At 35.9% G+C, this 20,904-nt stretch overlaps 1 protein-coding gene across 1 annotated transcript; it reads right to left on the bottom strand.

Annotated features, from left to right (window-relative positions):
- Nucleotides 1-3,362: 3,362 nt before the first annotated feature.
- Nucleotides 3,363-7,242, bottom strand: LOC143535758 (long-chain-alcohol oxidase FAO1-like). The gene is made up of 3 exons (XM_077029924.1): nt 6,938-7,242; nt 6,221-6,493; nt 3,363-5,184 (listed from the first exon to the last, which is right to left on the bottom strand). The coding sequence occupies exons 1-3, from the start codon at nt 7,169-7,171 to the stop codon at nt 3,469-3,471; spliced, it is 2,223 nt and encodes a 740-aa protein (XP_076886039.1). The 5' UTR covers nt 7,172-7,242; the 3' UTR covers nt 3,363-3,468.
- Nucleotides 7,243-20,904: the final 13,662 nt, after the last annotated feature.

Below are 20,904 nucleotides of genomic sequence, written 5' to 3'. Positions count from 1 at the left end.
AGACGAGATGCCCGTTTCTATTCCTAACGGTTATTTAATTCCTATTGAGGGAAAAGGGACTTACACCTTGCCAAATGGTTTAAAAATAATGAATGTTTTTCACGTTCTCAAGTTAACATGCAACCTTTTATCCGTTAGCCTCCTATCGAAAGACTTGCAATGTGCTGTAACCTTCTTCCCTACATTTTGTGTCATGCAGGACTTGAGCACGAAGATATTGATTGGAGTGACTGAGTGAAAAGATGGTCTTTACGAGGTGGACATGGTGGGTAGTGAAAGAAAGGCGACGATGGTGACTTTGGACGTTTGGGACACGCATCTCAAGAAAAACTTTCACATTTTGATTTTATTGATTTTCCTTCAAAGACTAGTATGTTTTTTTGTGATTCTTGTGTTAAAGCTAAACATAAAAGATTGCCCTTTCCTGTTAGTTCTATTAAAACTGAAGATTGTTTTGAGATCTTGCATTGTGACATATGAGGGAAATATAGAACCCCTCACTTAACCACTCGATATATTTTCTTACTATTGATGATGACTATAGTCGGGCTGTTTGGGTTTTTTTTATTAAAACACCAAAATGAGGCCAGTGATTGGCTCATTTACTTTCACCAGTTTGTCAAAACCCAATTTTCAAAGACCATAAAGCGCATTCGGTGTGACAACGGTGGGGAGTTTACCTCCAACCGTATGACCAATTTTTACGCCAAATGTGGTATTCTTCTTGAAACCACGTGTCCACACACGCCCCAACAAAATGGCGTTGTGGAAAGGAAGCGTCGACACCTTCTGGAAACAGCCCGGTCACTTAGATTTGAGGCGAGCTTTCAAAAAAGGTTATGGGGGGGGAGTGTATTTTAACCACTGCTCATCTAATCAATCGTCTCCTGTCGAAGGCCATAGACAATCAAACCCCATATGAAATAATGTATAAGGAAAAACCGAATATTAACTACTTAAGAGTTTTTGGTTGTCTCTCTTACTACAGAAACACGGATACAGGTGGAGACAAGCTCGAAGAAAGGAAGAAACCCACGGTGTTTCTCGGTTACCCCATTGGAACGAAATGTTACAAAGTTTTCGATACACAGGAAAACAAGATCATTATTTCAATGGATGTTAAGTTCGTTGAAAACATATTACCATACAAAGGCGATAAAACCTGCTGCTCAAACAAAGATGATGGTATTTTTAGCTTCCCACCTTGGTATTATGGTGATTATAATGAAGGGTCTAATTCCGTTGCATATGGCATAGAAGACAATGAGGCAGAAACTGATTTAAGAAAAGGTGGGATAGAACCAATTGAATCGGTGGATTCTGAACCGGAAGGCATTGATACCGAGTTCACTGAACCCGTGAACTCTGGAAACAAAAACATTGAACTGGTGGATTCAGAACCGGAACCGATCGAAACCCAAACCAACGAAACCGAACCATTGAACACTGAACTAGTTGTCAGAGAAAGAAGAGAAAGGGCAAGATCAAAACGTCTTGTTGGGTATGATGTAACACTCCGACCATCCCTCGGCCATGCACCTTCCGATTCTGATCAACGCTCCTCAACGGTACACCCTATGTCCCACTATGTTTCTTATGATAAATTTTCTCCAACCCACAAAGTTTTTTTTATCGGACATTGAAAATAACGATGAGCCTATGACTTTTCATCAGGCCATACAAAATGAAAATTGGAGGACATCCATGAAACATGAGATAGAAGCTCTTGAAATGAACGGAATGTGGACTCTAGAAGATTTACCCAAGAGGAAGAAATCCATTGATTCCAAATGGGTATATAAAGTCAAGTACAAACCAAATGGGGACATCGAAAGCTACAAGGATCGGTTGGTTGCCAAGGGCTTCATGCAATTGGAAGGGATTGACTTCCATGATTCTTTTGCGCCTGTTGCAAAGTTAGTTACGGTTCGAACTATCTTGGCAGTGGCTGTGAAAAGAAATTGGCCGGTTCACCAATTGGACGTGAACAATGCATTTCTTCATGGTGACTTGCATGAGGAAGTCTATATGAAAATCCCTCAAGGCTTCGATAAAGAAAAGGGAAACAAAGTGTGTCGATTGAGAAAGTCGTTGTATGGTCTCAAACAAGCCTCGAGGAATTGGTACCAAAAGTTCACGACAGCCTTCTTGAAGGTGGGTTCCGACAGTCCAAGGTGGATCACTCCTTATTCATTCTCAGAGAGTGAGAAACATTTGTTGCTGTCTTGATATATGTTGATGATGTGATTTTGGTGGGAGAAAACCCCAACAAAATAAACGAAACAAAGAACTTTCTAGATAAACGTTTTAGCATCAAAGACCTTGGAAATCTCAAATACTTCTTGGGTATTGAAGTCGCTCGAATGGCAGAAGGGATGGTCCTTAGTCAAAGAAAGTACAGTCTTGATATTCTTGAAGATGCTGGTATGCTTGGATGTCGCCCGAGTCCTATGCCTATGGAACAAAATATGAAGTTATAGATTGGATAAGAAGAAGACCGAGTTGTGGCGCGTCATTATAGGCGATTGGTTGGAAGATTACTTTATATTCAAGTCACTCGTCCCAAAATTGCACACTTTTTCGGTATTTTAAGTCAGTTTGTGGCTGATCCTCGTCAAAGCCATCTCAATTCAGCGACTAGAGTACTTAGGTACCTAAAAGCCACAGCCGGTCAAGGCATTTTACTTCCGAAGAAAGGGGGAAGCAATCTAGTCGCTTATACTGATTCAGATTGGCTTGATTGTCCTATCACTAGAAGGTCGAGGACCGAATACCTCCTCCTCATTGGAGGTGCACTTGTGTCTTGGAAATCCAAAAAGCAATCGGTTGTGTCTTGGTCATCTAAAGAAGCCGAATATCGAGCCATGGCCACTGCTGTTAGTGAAATACTTTGGATGAGGTGGCTTCTTAAGGATCTCAATACCCCTAAAACCGCACCGACTACTATCTTCTGTGACAACCTTGCGGTTAAACACATTGCAAATAATCCGGTCTTCCACAAACGAACTAAACACGTTGAGATGGATTGTTATTTTGTTCGTGAACGAGTTGAGTCAAAAGAAATTGAACCACTTCACATCATCACCATGCTCCAGGTTGCGGATTTGTTGACCGAAGCGCTTGGATCAAAGCAGTTGCAGACGCTCCTTGTCAAGTTGGGCGTTCGTAATCTTCACGCTCCAACTTGAGGGGGAATATTGTGAGAAAGTATTTTACCAATTATTGACCCATATTTCTTTCCTTTTACTCAGCCTATAATCCAGCCTTTGATTGTGTTACGTTCTGTACTTTTGTATTCTATTTAAACTTGGTTGATTCTTGTAATGATCAATAACATAACAAACCAGAATTTTATAAATTAATACCAAAGATCCTACAGTATTATTTAAGAATTTAATTAAAAACCCATATGAATATAGCACACTCAAGTCTTCATACTGAATACACTTTGGCACTACACACAAATTTTCAATTAAAGCTATCTGCAATTCTTTGTGCAAGGCAGTAAGCCGTCGACTGGATTGTAATCATCGGGTTAACACCAACCGCCGATGGAAAAACACTTGCATCACAAACATAAAGCCCCTCAGCTTCCCAACTCTCACCATTTCCATCAACCGCGCCTTCCTTCTCACTTATTCCCATTCTGCAACTCCCCATTTGATGAGCAGAAGTATAAATATTCCAATCTTTCACCATTGACAATGGCCCGTCTTTCGCATCTACTGTCTCCAAGAACTGTTCTATATCTTTCTCACTAGTTCCCTTACACTTAAACCTCTGACCATCAGACCTTTGAGTTCCCACTTCAACCGCTCCAGCCGCAATTAAGACTCTAATCGCTTGTCTCAACCCGTTCTTGAGGCTTTCTTTATCTGATTTATGCAAACTGTAGTTTATCCTTCCGGCTGATTTCACTTCACCAGATCCATAATCTCGAACCAATGAGAACACATGAGCTGTTCGCGAGTATTTCAGCATTCTTTCTTTAAAATCTTTCCCGGACTCCCATGGACATAGTGCTGCAAAAGTCCCTGGCGCAAGTGCAGGAACTTCCAATATGTAATTCTCATCAAACTCTGATTTATGAACCGACGTTAAAATCGCACCTTGGAAGCTTTTACCAGACAAATTTGTGTCCTTATCTGGAAAGTATCCCCATGCCATTAAAACAGGATGAAGGTGAAGATTTCTGCCAATATTCGGGTTCTTTAGCCCACTTGATATCATCAAAGGCGGTGTCATAAGTGACCCACAAGCAGAAATCGTCACTTTTGCTTTGATCTGCAGTCTTTTCGAAATCTTTGGATTTAAAACTTGTGAAAACACCCCTAAACATTTCTTTCTTCGCGTATCTTGATGGTTTTCAACTAATAAAAACTTCTCGGCTTTACATCCGGTTATGATCACCGCTCCATGATCAATTGCATCAACCAACCAAGTCGAATCGGTTCCCTTTTTGTCTCCAGATCTGCACCCGAAGCAACACGAACCACAGTAATGATCTTCCGATGAGTTTTGTGGGACGGCTTCTACTTTCAAACCAAGATTCTCACACCCTTTACGGAGAACTTGATTTTGGAAGCTTTCATTATTACACTTTTCAGTAACACCGATTCTTTCACACACTTTGTTCATTGCAAGAGTGTATTCATGGGTTCCATACAGCTCTATCTTGTGGTCTTCTGCCCATTCTTTAAGAACAGATGGCGGTGTCTTGATACATGCCGACCAATTGACCGCTGAGCCACCACCAACAGTGGATGCTGCTTGGATCATTAGTTTTCCATCGAGTGTCGGAAGTATACTTCCGGCTTCATAGAGTTGATCTAGAGAAGGGCCTTCGAGTTTAGAATAATCGGTTTGGCTGAAATAATTCCCTTTTTCAAGAAGCACCACTTTCTTGCCAGATTTTGCGAGTACTGCCGCTGCAACACCTCCCCCACAACCCGAGCCAACAATTACCACATCACATTTGATTTTGCAGATGTTTTCTTTTAGATTTTCTGTCATGTCTAGGCCTTTTTGCATAAGGGAAGTCACAAGTGTATGATCGGTTTCGTTCATGGTTTCCACCATTCCTTTCTGTAACGGCCGCTCCTTTTGATCGTTGGAGGGTTCTTCATTAGTGTCTACGTGGTAGCCGATGGCTTCCCATGAAGGATTGCTTGATTTTTCATTGGCCTGTTGGACATTTTCAGGATCTCGTGTCAGCTAAAAGATCATATATAAACTACTTTTACATGTCTAGTTCACTGCTACAAAACTGGGCATTTACGACCGCATTCTTCGATCCTGAATACCAATTTCGTAGCAGTGAAATGTAACCTCTAAAAGAACATGATTCTTTGGATATGTAAACTTCAGTGAAAGAACTATATATACATGTCACAACATTAATTCACTTGTTTGCTAGATATGATTAGAAAAAAATTGGGTAATTTATATGGTTGCATACGTAAGTGTTGTATCATAGTTAAAAAAAGAAGAAATACGGCAAAATGTGTATGTTTGTGTTGTTACATTTCTTTGGATTGAATATTAAACTTGAATTGACATAACAATCCTTCAAAATAGGTTTTTTATATTGTTTTAATAAAATGATTATCATAGGATACAATTAAATAATTAATCAAGGGTCTACTTCAGAGATCAGGACCATTATTTAATAGTTTTGATAAACTTATATTTCAATCTTTAATGAGAAACCTTAATAAGTCCTGCCTGACCAACACGTTAAAAGTTACTACTTTAATGAAAACGACTATGGAGGACGTATTTAATAAAAGTTTTTAGTCATCACTATGGAAAGAGACAAGATAAATAACAATTCACAAAAATCTTTAAAAAAATATACATAAAAGAGTTGAGCCAACGTCACCCACGTACCTAACTTTGATGAAAAAGAACTTTTATCGTATAAAACTAGGATTTCTGACGATATCTAACAGCTTCATTAAATGCATACACTGAAATAGTAATAGCCTTACATATCCCTTATTATTTATTATTTTCAGCATATTCATTTGTGGTGTTCAATTTTGAATCTAGACTCATGTGAACGCTCTGAAATATAGGCAACACAACTGTAAAGGAGATTCGAACTTAGGTAAGGTACGTAGGTTGTATGTGAGTGATAAGCTTTTAGGAGTTTACCAGAGTCTAGTTGCACTTGGTGATAAGAAAATCAGACCATGAAAGTTAAGGGAAGATCAATCACCTGAGAAAAGAAGACAAAAGCGCACAGACTTTTGATGAACACAAATCCAAGTCTGATGGGTGTTAGGAAGCTATGCTTGAACCATTTCTGCACAATCTTTTCTCTTTTGTGTAATGGGATTTCAGAGAATTTGTTTATGTATGGCCACTTATAAGATAAGCACAGAGAACCAGCAACTAAAAGGGTACCAAGCCTGGTGGAAAGAAGCTTCAAAACCAATCTCACCATCATCACTGCTTCAAAAAACCCTCTTTTCTCCAAAATCTTAGCTACCTGTAATTTCATATTCAAACATTTTGTAAGCAAAACAAGAACTAAAATAGAGCACATAAACATACGTGTTTGTAAACAAAATAAGAACACATATAGTGTATAAGGATATAAACATATGCGTTTGTAAACAAAATAAGAACTAAAATAGAGTGTATGGGCATAAACATAAGCGCTTATAAAGAGAACTAGAACTAAGATCAGTGGAAATTTTCCCAGGGGACGGGATTTTTACAATATAATAGTACAAATTTTCCCATGGGACGGCCAACCCTACTCCTAACTAAAATAGAGCATGTGCACATAAACATACGCGTTTGTAAACAAATTAAACAAGAACTAAAATTAAAGATACCTGTGTTCATAAACTAAACAAAACACGAACTAAGATATAGAGTATATGCACATAAACATACATGTTTAAATGTTCGTTTATCATGTAATTACCTTGTTTGGAACATGATATTGAGAACCAGAAACAGCGGAGAACGACTGGACGGATTCTTCGATTTTGTGTCCATGATCATCAAGGGCATTCAAAGGGAGTGGTTGAAGGATGACCTCACATAGGCTTGTTAAGGTATCCATTTCTGATGAGCGTAACCTTCCATTTTGGTGGTCCTCATCTCTCTCACCTCCTCTTAACAAAGGGTGACACTCTCTTTCTCTCTCATCATACATCTTTATGTTTGTGTGTGAGAGAGCTAGTCGAGTTAAGGTTTGTATGCCTTTGTATCAGACATGTCTATCTATATATACTAACAATTTGAAAGGTTTCGAGAGGTCCATATACGGTAAGGGCCTCCTGTCGTTTTTATTTGAAAACATTAATTTATACAACTGTTTAATTAATTGGTGATTCGTAAGCTATTTCGTTAGTATTATAAGGAACCGTAGACTTTGGTATAAATTATTAACCAATTGTGCTAATTAATTAAAGTTACAACTTGAGTTTTGCGGCTCTCTTGATTTGACTTAATTAAACAACTTAAATCGTAATACATGATAAAATAATATATTTTAGTCATGCACTTTGAAGTGGAACCAGACAATAATATTGAATAACGTTCTTCTATAATGATGTAAGATGTTACGCGATATACAATTGTTAATTGGTAATACGTAAGCAATTTTGTTTCTATCTTTAGGAGTCGTAGACTGTGGTATTAAAAATTATTTTACTAGTCATACTAATTAAAGTTTCAACTTGTGTTTTACGGCTCTTCTTGGTTATTAACCGTTGGTCCGCGGGTTTGTTGGTGTTGTGTGTCGGTGTGCACGTGCAGATGGTTTGTTGCCCTCTCTTACAGCATTTAGTGTTTGGTGTTCATACAATTCTTATTGTGACCACAAGGATCGTGATACTTTTTTGACTTATATGGTGCTGATGTGTAACCAGCTCAGGCTTAGGTGTTTCAAATTGTGTTACATGCAGTAGCACAAAAGTTATTTTTAACTACGGGTATATTTATACAATAAAGCTGTTGATGAATCATTTTTAATGTATGAGATTACAGCGAATGTGTTTGTTTCGCTTAAGAGAGCATGCGGGTTGAAGTGTTGCAATGGCTAGATAGGGGCAAATATATATTGATCGATGTCGAAAGATTAATCAAAAACATTTATAAAATACATTTACTAGCTAGAGCAAGTAAGGTGTCGAATCCACAGGGAATCAGTGGAAAATGCTAATCAGAGTCATAATTTATAAAATATTAAACTAAGTGGGCAGACGATGTCAAGCAGTTTGAAAGATTTGTTAAGCAAAAACAATGTTACTTTGATTTGTAAGCAGTTATGAGGAAATAATCAATCTCCAGGTTTCAGGCTGTGAAGAAAGTTGGACAAGTAATTAAACATCTCTTTGTTTGAATTAATAAGCAAAAGACTAAATATTTGGCGATGCTGATTGTCAAAACTTAATCCGAACAATTGGCACAACTAAATAATAATCTAATTGATTACCAGTTTTAGGTATTGATGAATGAAATCAATGCTATGGTTAATGATAAACGAGTCAATGACGATAAGAACTCAATCCTAAATGTTGATGACCTCAAACCAATTAACTGATACAATCTTAAGCATTCAATTACGAAAAACTGTTTAAGCACACAAACAAACGTCAAGATTCAACTAACCGAATGATTAACCAAATCCAAATCTAATATTAAGGTTCAAAATGCCAAAAGGTCTAACCACAAACACAACCCTACACCCGAGGATGGTCACAGCAGCTTTAGCCTAGCATAAGCATCTTGGAAATCTTGATTCTTGGTTGAGATGATGATAACATGGATGATTATGATGATTTGAAGGTGTTTTGATGGTGGAAAATGGCCCCAAAATCGCCAAAGGATGTCAGGGTATGAAGCATAATCGATTTAGGGTTTAATTGGGCATAAATATGGAATAAAAACAAGAACAAACGATTTTCCATTAGACCCGGCCGTAGCTTACGGCCTGACCACCGTAGCTTACGGCCTGGCAGGCCGTAAGCTAGGGCCGCTGGTCACTGCCTTACGGCTGCTACTGCACCAAAACACCTTTTTCTTCATAAAATCTTCATTTTAACTCCGTTTTCTTCTCCGTTTGCGGCCACGTTTTCGTATTTCAATTCTCTATCTTATCATATATCATCATTTTCATTTCCACTCCATCATGAATGCTCCAAATTCGCTCATTTAAGCTCTTCTAAGCTCCAATCACCTGTAAACATAAAACCAATCAAAATACTTGTGTTCGATACATATAAACAAGTAAAACACACAATATAAAACACTTAAAGCACGTTATTTCATCCTTACATCGTGTATATATATATATGTGTGTGTGTGTGTGTAATTAGTCATTTCTTGTACATGTGGGGTATATATAAAATGAGGCTTGTAGGGTTCAAAGTATGAGCAATTGTGCGTTTCCATTGTAATATTTTACGAACGAACAATTTATGAATGCAAGAAAGGTTTTGGAGATATATTAATTGAGTTCTTTGTGTTCTTGATTAATGTTCTTGTTGATTCACCAATACCACGCATGAATTGTTGGATTTTGTATACACCAGTTTGTGACTAATATGAGTTCTTTATGAAACACCATGCGAGCATAGTGCCCCTAGCATCTACGCCTTCTTGGTTTTTTTTCTTTGCCCTCCTCGAGATCCTTCATACATACCACAACTTTTTGCATAGAGTGGGCCTTTAGTGGAGGAGGTAGCCTCTCGCATGACTCCCAATATCGGAAACAACCTTCTATTAGCCTGAGCATAAGACTGAGGCAACATTTTAAAGAGCACGAGTTTGACTTGTTTTACTACTACCCTGCTTACCAAATGCAGCAAATGATTCAAGTGATTTTCATACCCAACAGGCCTTAGAGCTTGGGTTGCCAGTAAAGGCCAATCAACGAGGGCAACCAAGTCGCTCAAGAATGGAAAAGATGCAGTATCAAAGAATTGAGTAGCCTTAGTCAACAGCCGATCAGGGTTAATGAGAGGTTTCTTAAATGGCCTTACCTTTAATCGAGTTGTGATACCCAAATTGGAGGTCGATATGTATCACCCATCGGATATTCTCCTTCAGCAAATGAGCCAATGGAACACGAAACTTTGGACATCGAAGAAGACAATGGACCATCTATAACATCACTAAAATTTTGGGCCAAATATGTCAATTTCAGAAGTCAAAGGACTAAAATGGAAATTTTATAGATTACCCGTCGGGCTACGCGAAAGATAAAAAAAAACTCGCCGCTATATGCAACAGGAGCATTTTAAAATCCAGTAATGGGAGGTCTCGCGCTACGCGACGAACCCACCAATTCCCTCGACGCGCTTAGCAACGTAGTCACCACGTTAGTGTGACACGTGTCCAACCACTTGGCAACACAACAAGCCACGTGTCACCACGTGGCAACACGTGGCAGGTCTAGGCGTGACACATCAAACCTAGTGGGCGGCGTCGCGCTACGCGATGGCCATCACAAGTCTCCATCGTGATACGCGATGAAATATAATACTCAAAAGCAGTTAAGAGGTTTGTCGCACAACGCGATGACCTAGTTCAAATTCTGTCACGATACGTCACGGAACACAAAGTTTTGCCTACAAAAGGAGGCCACAAAGTGATCCCCAATTTCATCCATCACACCTCTAATCACACACATTGCCTTAAAGTGCGTGCCATGATATTGATGTTCATAATTGTTCGTTTTCTCGAAGTACGTGCAACTAGTAAAAGTTATGTCAGCCTAGTCTCCCAAATACCTGACGATAAGTATGAGTGTTGCCTTATAAAGCCTAGGTTTTTCTTATAAAATAGCCATACAAGTTAGGGGTTCTGCCCGATTATTTTATTATATTTGATTAAGATCTTAGTCGGGGGTATAGCCCATACCTTGATCATTATAGATAAGTTAAAATATAGTTATTATAAGTCAAGGGTATAGTTAAAATATCATTTTATATAATGCTTCTTCTTGAGGAGGAAACCCGGTACATATACGTTTCTTCATGAAGAAGAAACGTAGCATATGAATGAAAAACAAAAAGGGACTAAAGGTCAGTATATTTTATAAAGAAATTTTCATCAAGGTAAGGTTTTGCAAATAGAATAAAGGTATACAGCTAGATCGTTAATCTAGTTATTTACAAAAGGTTATTCTCGTACTATAGGTCCGTGGTAACGATCAAACATAATTCAGTGAGACACATTTATCATAACAATGGTGAACACGTCTAAACTCTTTACAAACGTGAATACGCTTAAACTTTTATAACTCTTTAATCAAGTCTTACAAATGTTTACATGAGATTAAGTATCTCTAAAATTTTATAAACAAAGGTAATTGTTCGACCTCAGGATATTGTATAAGTTTGTCTGGATCCTTTCATATGTGGGTAGATGGTGGGCACACCTCAACACACTTGGTTATTTCTCTGCCACGTTGGGCCGGATCTAAGTAATATTCGAGTGGGGAATAATCTATGTATATTGGTAGTTGCTAAGTTCTCGAACTCCGCGGTGTTTTCCGAGCAGTTTCGAGTTGAGCTTTCAGAATGTTAAAACTTAGTTATTTCCTGTGCCACGATGGTTCGGGTCATAAGATACCCGATGGAGTAATTAAGTACTCCCTCCATCCCATTTTAAATGTCCATTTTTCCATTTTTCGTTGTCCTAATTTAAATGTCATTTCTATACATATAAATTCAATTTCCAATTGTGCCCTTACTATTAAATGCCATTTTTTAGCCAAGGAAGAAAAATGGTTTTTAGCCATAATAAATTAAAGGACATTATTGTCATTTTACAGCTCATAAAATAAAATGATCAAACATTTCTTAATTTGTGTGTTTTGGGTCCCATGACATTTAAAATGAGACGGAGGGAGTATATAAAATATTTCAGTGTCAACGTGTTCACCAGCATATAGCTGACTTATTTTCCCCCACAATTTAGGGAATCAAGTTCAGCACATCTAACAAGGATTTAGAGTCACTAATGAAATTAGATGCTCGTTATATGAAGATAACTCAGTTATTATTATTAAAATATTGTAAAAAGATAAACAAGATATGTAAAACAAACACTCGAGCATTTATTATTCGAGAAGTTATCGTAATAAATAAATATTTTCTTATAAACAAAGTCTTCCGCTAAATAACCCACAACTCTGATATATATTTATAAAACATGTACCAACTATTGATCACACTTCTAGGCCCCAATTTGGGGTGCGACTCCATCTGCCTAAACCTGTCACGAAGTAACCATGCCCTCTCTTGGGCTGCAACATCACGTCAAGTCGATTCACAAAGTTAGTTGTAACATCCTTAATTATCTTCTTCTCCCACTCAAAACCATCATCGTGAGCCTGCAACTGAGATTCGACCTACTGATTATCACTAAGGCGCTTGTATAACACACACACTTGACCATCAGAACAAACACTGAGATAAGAATAAGTCATCAAACGCCCAACTACTGCCTCCCCCCACATACTGTGATGACCCCATCAAACTCTCGAACCCTATATTGTTCACTTGTGTGGGCCAAATTAATCACAAGTTCCGTACAGACAAGGGGTTCAAGGAAGGTTTCCTTGATAGAAATAGTCCCATGAGGGCACATGTAGACAAGCGGAGCTCGAAGACTCTCTGTGATCTCAATGGGGTTAAAACAACAGGGTCAAAAAATCACGTGGCATCATCATCATTGTTATTATCTTTCAATAAAAAGTTATTGTTAATGGCATGATCAGATTCGGAGTCCACAACATGCATGTCCAGCTACTAGACAACTTTTCTCTTACGCAAGCACTTAGAAGAACGCAAAGGGATAGAAGCTTTGACAACTTGCTTCCTCTTCATCTTGGAGGACTCCTAAGGAAATTGAACGACTCTCTCAGGATTTTTCTACTCTTCATTATACTCTTCACTATCATCGGAGCCTTCCACCACATATATGTACTAACTACTAACCATGAATCTCATATAAAGGGGCTTTCAAGACAAAAGCGTCACTCATAAGCCATTCGATCACAAGAAAACACTCAAAACACTCAAAACAAGTAAGTGAATCAGCACTCAAAGTAAAAAATCAAATCCATTTCAGCAACAAAAATATACAAGTACTAACCTAACAAAATAAAGAAACAAATAAAGTTAAGCAACAAAAACATTAAAAAAATGAACGTCGGTAAAATTGGGATAATGAAATAAGGAAGATAATTTGAATTTCAATACTTATAGGCTAAAACTTCTTGATGGTTAAGATTGCTTATTTGATGGGCGCTAAGCTCAAGGGGAAGCTCTTGATTAACCACCTTTTAATGGCAAGAAAAAACAACTTGTTCGATCCAACCTAACAGAGGAAAAAGTGAACAGATTAAGGGTTATTTGTTTACATCTAAATGGTACCATTCAGATGGAAACATTTTATTCATTCAAACTTCAACATGTATGGTTCTAAACAGAAATACATCTGAACAGTTAAAATTATGTTTGAATCAGTTAGACTCATTTTGTTGCTTAATGGGAAATAGGCTTATTCAGATTTGACTCATTCATATCTGAATGAACTAAACAGCCCTTAAGTGGAATATAAGGCCGAACCAAGCCAATATCACTCGCCTAGGCCTGACTGGGACCGGTGACGTGGGTAATCTTAAATACACTCCAACGGGGGCCTTTATGGGCCTCTTAATAGGAAAGATATATTCAGCATGAAAGAACCTCTTTAGGCATAGTGGATGGTCACTAAGGAAAACAATAAAGAGGTCAAAACAGTGGATGAGGAAGAGTTCTCTCTACAGTTGAGGGAAAGTCATCCATAATAAGAAACAAGTAACTCGAATACATAGGTAAAGTGCTATGAAGCACAAAATAGCCTATGGAACACCTAAAGAAGAGATCCAAAAGGGAAGGTCAAACTAATTCTGTCACACCCCAACTGACAGCAAAATGCCAGGGCATAGTAACGTATAGATTGCTCAAAACACATGTGACTAATATTAAAGCGGAAATATCATCATTATCATATTAAATCTCAAGTACACAAGTTTGAAATGGAAATAATATCATAAGAAAGCAAACTAACTATTACATCATTTTATTTAGAATAACCTAAGGCAATCTAGTGTCTTTGTCTTGATAATTTCATCACACATTCTGTAGCATATATATAAAATAAAAGTCAATTAAAAATAGTTGTTCAATTTTTTACAAGTTTGATATAATATAACATGAGGCAAAATCTATACAATTCCATAAACATGCATATTAAACAAGCAAGTAATGAAATATGTAAAAATATCGATGATGCCTTTTCTACTTGACATATAGTCTAAATAGTAAGGGGGCGTATGATCATACTTATTGAGGCTACTATGGCTATTCAATAATAATAAAAACAAATCAACAATAAGGCATAATTCATACAAGAAAGTACTAACACACAAGTTGTCACACCCCGACCAAAGGCGGCGGAACATGTCGGGGTGCAACGGATTGCCCATGAACACATGACACTATTAAAGTGACAATATTTAAATAACTCGTTAATTTCATTCAATCACAAAAGTAATACATCTTGTTCATACATAACAACACCAAATATCAGAATTTAATTGTTCATTCTTCTAATAACTTAAACGGTCTCAAAATAAAATAGCATCTTTGAACTCCAATCAACCAAAAATCAAACGTGTAACAATGCATAAAATAATATTTGTCAATACATATGTTGGTGAGCAATTTCATAGTTTTTGAGTATATATAATATGAGGCGAAATCCACAAATGAAGACTATAAATAAAAGCAACAATTGCATTATATAAATCATAAGTAAATGAGGATCCTTTCTAATCTAAAACAACCGACATACTCGGATAATGAGGCCCTATTCTACTAGCACAAGGATAAAGTAGTTAAGGTGTATATAATCATACATATTAAGGCTCCGTAACAATATAAAAATAAAAACTCATGCACCTAAAGCATATGAAACATATAACACACAATAGAGTAAATATTCTAAGTATCATAAACTCTAGAGTTTGTGGTTTGAGAATAGAGTGTTATAAACCATTCTTGTTTTGAATAAGTATGCATGTTACCCCAAAGTATAAAAATGAAAACGGGAGATGAAATGTACTCACGTGAAATAAGTAACTTGAAGGATAGTTTGCGATAAAATGGGGGGAGGGTAAGTTCAACGGGCAAAACCTAGATTAAAAAGGTCTTGATTTTTAAAATAAAATAACTTGACAAGTAAAATATATAATTAAAGTTTGAAGGTTAAAATGTAAATACATTAGAATTAAAGTAATGGTTTTAGAAAAGTAAGTTTACTCGAAGTCGGGTCTCGGTATTCCATTCATTAGTTTTTACTTAACCTTTGTTTAGTAAATATTTAGGCATAATTTCAATATTGCAAAGTTAAATAGATACCAAAACGAGATTTTACGAGTGTTCGGATTTGTCGGTTCGAGTCTTGATAATTGGTCAAACTCGAAGCCGAGATTCCAAAATGTTATGAGATAACTCAATGAAATCAAAAGAAGCTTAACCAAGTTTGTAGTTCTATTAAGAAGAACCTCGACATCCGTTAAGCGAGTGTTTGGTTTTGTCGGTCCAAACTTGTTATCAGATCAAGTTAGATCCAAGATACCAAGTGTTTTGAGAAAACACTTAAAATTAGTTTATAATATAGATTTAGAGAAAATATGAGATTGGCCCAAACACACTAGTGTGTCTTAAGCGAGTGAACTCGGTTTAGTTCGGTCTTGGTTCGGTCCTTGACCCGGAATAAGACAAGAGTTCGGTTTCGGTTCGGTCCTTGACTCGGAATAAAACCGAGGATGGTTGCCACATATCCAATACTATAGAACTCATTAAAATAAACTTAAAAATAATAATACTTAAATCATTCATACAATATGTTAACAATAAAGTATTAAAAAAAAGTTCGGTTTTGGTTTGGCTCTTGACTCGGGATGAAACCGAAAATGGTGGCCACATACCCAATACCATTGAACTATTAAAAACGATTTGGAACTAGAATTATGTAAGGATTAAACAATCTTAATAAGCATAAACAAAATTAAAGCATAAATTAGAGTTTAAATTTAAGGTGTTTATCAAGGACTATAATAGTCTTCCATGGAGCCTTGCCCTGTAGCACGACACTTCAACCGACCATGACCGAAGAAGTGAAAGCCGAAGGAAACAAGGGGTATATATATATATACATATATATATATATGTTGCAACAACAAACTTTAAATACTAAGAAGTTAGGTAGAATGTAAGATTAAACTCAGTTTGACTTTGGAAAGTCAAACTATCAAGAACTTGAATAATAACCTTAGAAATCTTAGATTGAGAGAGAGATTTGATGAAATGAGCAGGGAAAAATTAATGGAATAGGCTTGTATTTATAAGGTAAGTTGAATGAGTCATGCATGGGATTTAATTCAAGTGTTTGCATACAAATGGGTAGAGAAAAAGGAGTCAAACAACACAAAAAAAAAATCGTTATTGCTGCTGCAGAGCCCCTTAGCGCGACACTAAGGTCTCTACCCTTGACCCTAGCACGGCGCTAAGGTCACGGAGTGAAAAATCTGATTTTTCAACTTTGGCGGTTTTAGTCCATGAAGTTCGTTTTGAGCGTTTTAGGGCATTTTAAGGGTTGTAAAAGATGTTTTTAAGATCCGACAACCATAAAACAAATATGTAACACAAAATTCATCATTTTTATATTATTGAAAGGTTCTGGATACAAAACTAGCTGGTTTTCATAATAAAAAGAAATACAAATTGACCCGAAAATGGGGAATATCACACAAGTTCATGATGTGAATTGTAGTTTGAAGTAATGAGGCTAAATAAAACTAAGTGTTTTTCTAGGATATATATGCTACCACCCAAAATATAAAAGAGTAAAAAAGGGGTGTGAGAAACTCACATGTTAAGTAAGTAGCAAGAAATGAATATATAAACGAAGATGCCTTAAGCGAGTGAACCAACAAATTTCAGTTCAATGAGCGACCTTGGATAATAAAATAACTAGGATAAAAATGAGATTGAGGAAAAATAAGTAAAAGATGGCTGACATTTTCGGTTTATAAATTTTTAAATAAAAAGTTTGTTGCAAATATCATTTTATTTTATATTTATAAGTTAAAAGAAAAACATGTTAGTTACTTGATTTATATTCAATTTATTTTAGTATTAGGAAAAATATAGGTTATAATATTTATTAGTTAATTTGAATTAGTTCGGTTCGTTTTTGAACTGAATATTATTTGAGAAAGCAGGTTTAACGAGTGATTCGTTTTTGGTCGGACATGAACCCGATTTTCAGTCGGGTTTATGTCTAACATATTTGAAATGATTAGATGAAGTGTCATGTTGGAAAAGTTTATTTTGGTTAATTAGTTTTGTAAAAGGTAGTTTTTTTAAACATAAAAATTTTATAACCAAACATTAGACACGCCGACAAGCGGTAGTGAAACATACCAAGGTTTTCAAAAATAAGGTGACAGCATGGTGATGATCACATGATATGTTGTACAGAAAATAATAAATTACCTGAGGATGAAATATATAACAAAAGATAAAGAAGCATTTGAACAGTTTAACTTTCTTGTTTAAACTTGGACTTTAACACAAATTGGGAAGCAAGAAGCCAACAACACAATTGAGAGTGAGATAGACTTTAAGTGAGAAATGAGTTGGGCAAGGGAAAATAATAGATGGATGTGTGGTTTATATAGCCATAAAATTGTTAACAACAATGCAAAATGAATTAATTGCAAGAAGTATTAAAATGCTAGTCTTAAGCAATAATAATGGACAATTAAATGGTTTTGACTCAATTGGTGAAAAAATAAAGAGATTATAAAACTTGAATATGGTCTAGGTACACGAGGATGAAACATTTTTAAAAACGTAATAAGTTAAAATAAATAAATAAAAGTAACTATATCAACTTATATATTATTAGTAATACACATTCCATTTGATAAACTATATATTGTTTATCTAAGTTTACAAATTGACATGATATGAATGTTGTTTCATAAATCCAATCGTAAAACTATTAGTGAATTCTCAAAACATATAAAACTTAAAGTTACTATGAAAATAACTAATATACATACATGAGAAGTAAATAAATTAATGACGAAAACTTAGTCAACGATTGTATGAGTATGTAGATAATAATAATAATAATAATAATAATAATAATAATAATAATAATAATAATAATAATAAATTATAAAAAAACAAATCAAAATGACATGAAAACAATATTATTATTATAAATGCGGATCCGAACTATATGAGAATTTTAAATGGGTCGGGTTTCGGGTTTGAAAATTGACGAATGTCACAATTTCCCCTAAAATAACAGAAGCACCACTATTAAGGAAGGATCAGGCGTTCAAAGCAGTCAGATCCAAAATAGAAAGCACAAGACAACCCAAGATGTTGTTACCCAATAGCTCACCAGCCTACACAACCAAGACTACAAAGTTAACCTTTAACTCACTTTAACAAAGTTATTGTGTTCATACTTAGTTTTCAAAGGGGAACCCGCCCTTGGCTGATTCTCACTCTGCGGGCTAATTGCAAGAAGCCCCCTCATGAAGTGCAACTAAAGATATGTTGTTCTTAGCATGTAGCTGATACCATATATATGAAGCGAATACCCTCTTGGATGTCAAAATCGGACTTCATTTATCTTGTAGCATCATGTGGCTTATTAAATATATTAGGTGTAGGTTCCCAGCCGGATCTACACGGAAGTATCTCGTACTACTTAGGTGCGGAATCCCTACGTAAGACGATACGAGCGTAAGACGTAAACTACGTTAATACCGAACACGAATACACGTTACAATACTCAAAAGACACGTTGTATTGCAACCCTTAACACGTGATGTTCAATCACTAAAACACGTTCCCCAAAACTTATTCAAACACAAGCCGTAGCCTAACATATATAGTTATCGACAACTTCGCCTAACAGACTAGGCGAAGTTGTCAATAACTTCGCTTGTCCACAAGTTCGCTTATATTAGGCGAACTTGTGAGACAACCTATACAAACCAAAACAAAACAAACTAACACGATTACAGACACTAGATACTGAACTACTGACATAATGCACCAATATTAAGTGGTAAGTGGTTATATGAAAAATGATTTTTTATACGACAGATGCTACTTCTACTATATTTTCCACTAATAATGCTAAACTACGTTCTTGACCATGTTTGAATCTGGGATCTCCCATTTAAAAGACAATTGCTACTTGGGATTCTATTTATAAGTTGAATGAAAGAAGATATTAATTTGAAGTCAATCAATTAAAGTTCAAGGTTAGGCATTTTTTAATTTTAATTTAAACAAAACAATGTACTTTAAAATGTTTCTCATCAATGGACGTTATATTTAAAAATCCCATTATATGTGGTGGTGAGATAGTCAACATCTTCTTTATATATAGAGACTTACATACTAAATTAATGTGTGCCGTCATATGTGGTGATGAGATAGCCTACATCATCTTCTTTTTATATGCTTTAAAATTATCTGCTAATTGACATTATATTTAATATGCAAGTTTTTGTGGACCCTTTCATAGTTGTTTTTTTCCTTTTTTTTGGTTATATACTTATATGTACAGTGAATGACCATTTCTAGTATTTTTCCTTGTAAACAAATTTACACAAACGATTGCCAAGCATGATGTGACAACCGGTAAAATAAACGTATTATAAATTTCATAATCTAGATTAAGACATGCGTAGACTAGGTTATATGAGATTTAAGACCTATAAATTAAATATATTACTTTATGCTAATAACGAAGGGAATGTATATAAAGGAAAACATGTGTGAAGTCAGACCGAATAAAAAATTTTGGTGATAAGTTTTGATGAAGTGGGCGTTTTTGGTTAAACGTGTGTATATTCAACCCGACATTCGAGAAATTGTCCATGGATGAATCCATTTAAATATTGTAGAGGATTGAATACCGAGAACATTGGTGAAAATGTGACTCAGTTCTGAGTTATACGTAGCGGGAAATGCAAATTAGTAATTTTGAACACAGTCACTAAAGCACACGTACCGATGAGTTCGTAAACTAAATATTATCGCCGTATTGGAGATTTATTATTTGGACAAAAATAAATCAAATCGAGATAATAATTTTGGAAGTGTTAATTTTGGAAAAATAACAACTCTATATTTTTATTTATTTCGAATTAATGCGGGACTAACCCTGCTCAAACAATCGGAAATAATATATTATTGAGAATGATTAAATAACTAAACTAAGTGATGTAGCGTACTAATAGTAAACAAAGGCCAATCACGTTGATTCTTTGAATACATGTGAATATCCTTTCCCAAACCTCAAAATTCGGCCCCAAAAGGCAGAAATTTGAACAACCAAATTGTTTTTATTAAATTATGATCAATGATCAGTCACAAGGCAACATTACATATTACTAAAGCATCCAAAATGGGCTTGGGCCAACAAAAATAACCACATGCCAAACAACAGCCTAAAAGAAAATCCAAAAACTAGACAAAAACGTAAAAGTGTCCCAAAAGTCTATATAGAAGGCTTATTTCGGAAAAATAACGGGATAAGTGGCCCACGTTCCAATGGTCGTTTTGAATGGTAGTACACTTGAAACGGAGACTCGTAGCCCAATTTATGCCCATTTTCATGCAACACCTCTGGAAGCACGATCTAGGGTCTCGAGAAACATCATGGCCTGATTTTCTACACTTGGGCCCACATCATTCCCCCTTGATAGAAAGAATTTGACCTCTAAATATTAGCACCCTCATCTTCAGAAGGGTGTCCATAATAATGTAGTAAATGTTTCACATT

Source organism: Bidens hawaiensis, unplaced genomic scaffold (genome assembly GCF_021521415.1).
Source record: "Bidens hawaiensis isolate Kalapana, Puna unplaced genomic scaffold, B.hawaiensis_p1.1 tig00010600_1, whole genome shotgun sequence".
NCBI classification, from domain to species: Eukaryota; Viridiplantae; Streptophyta; class Magnoliopsida; order Asterales; family Asteraceae; genus Bidens; species Bidens hawaiensis.
The sequence above is the reverse complement of the archived record's forward strand: the minus strand, read 5'-3'. Positions and strand labels throughout refer to the sequence as shown.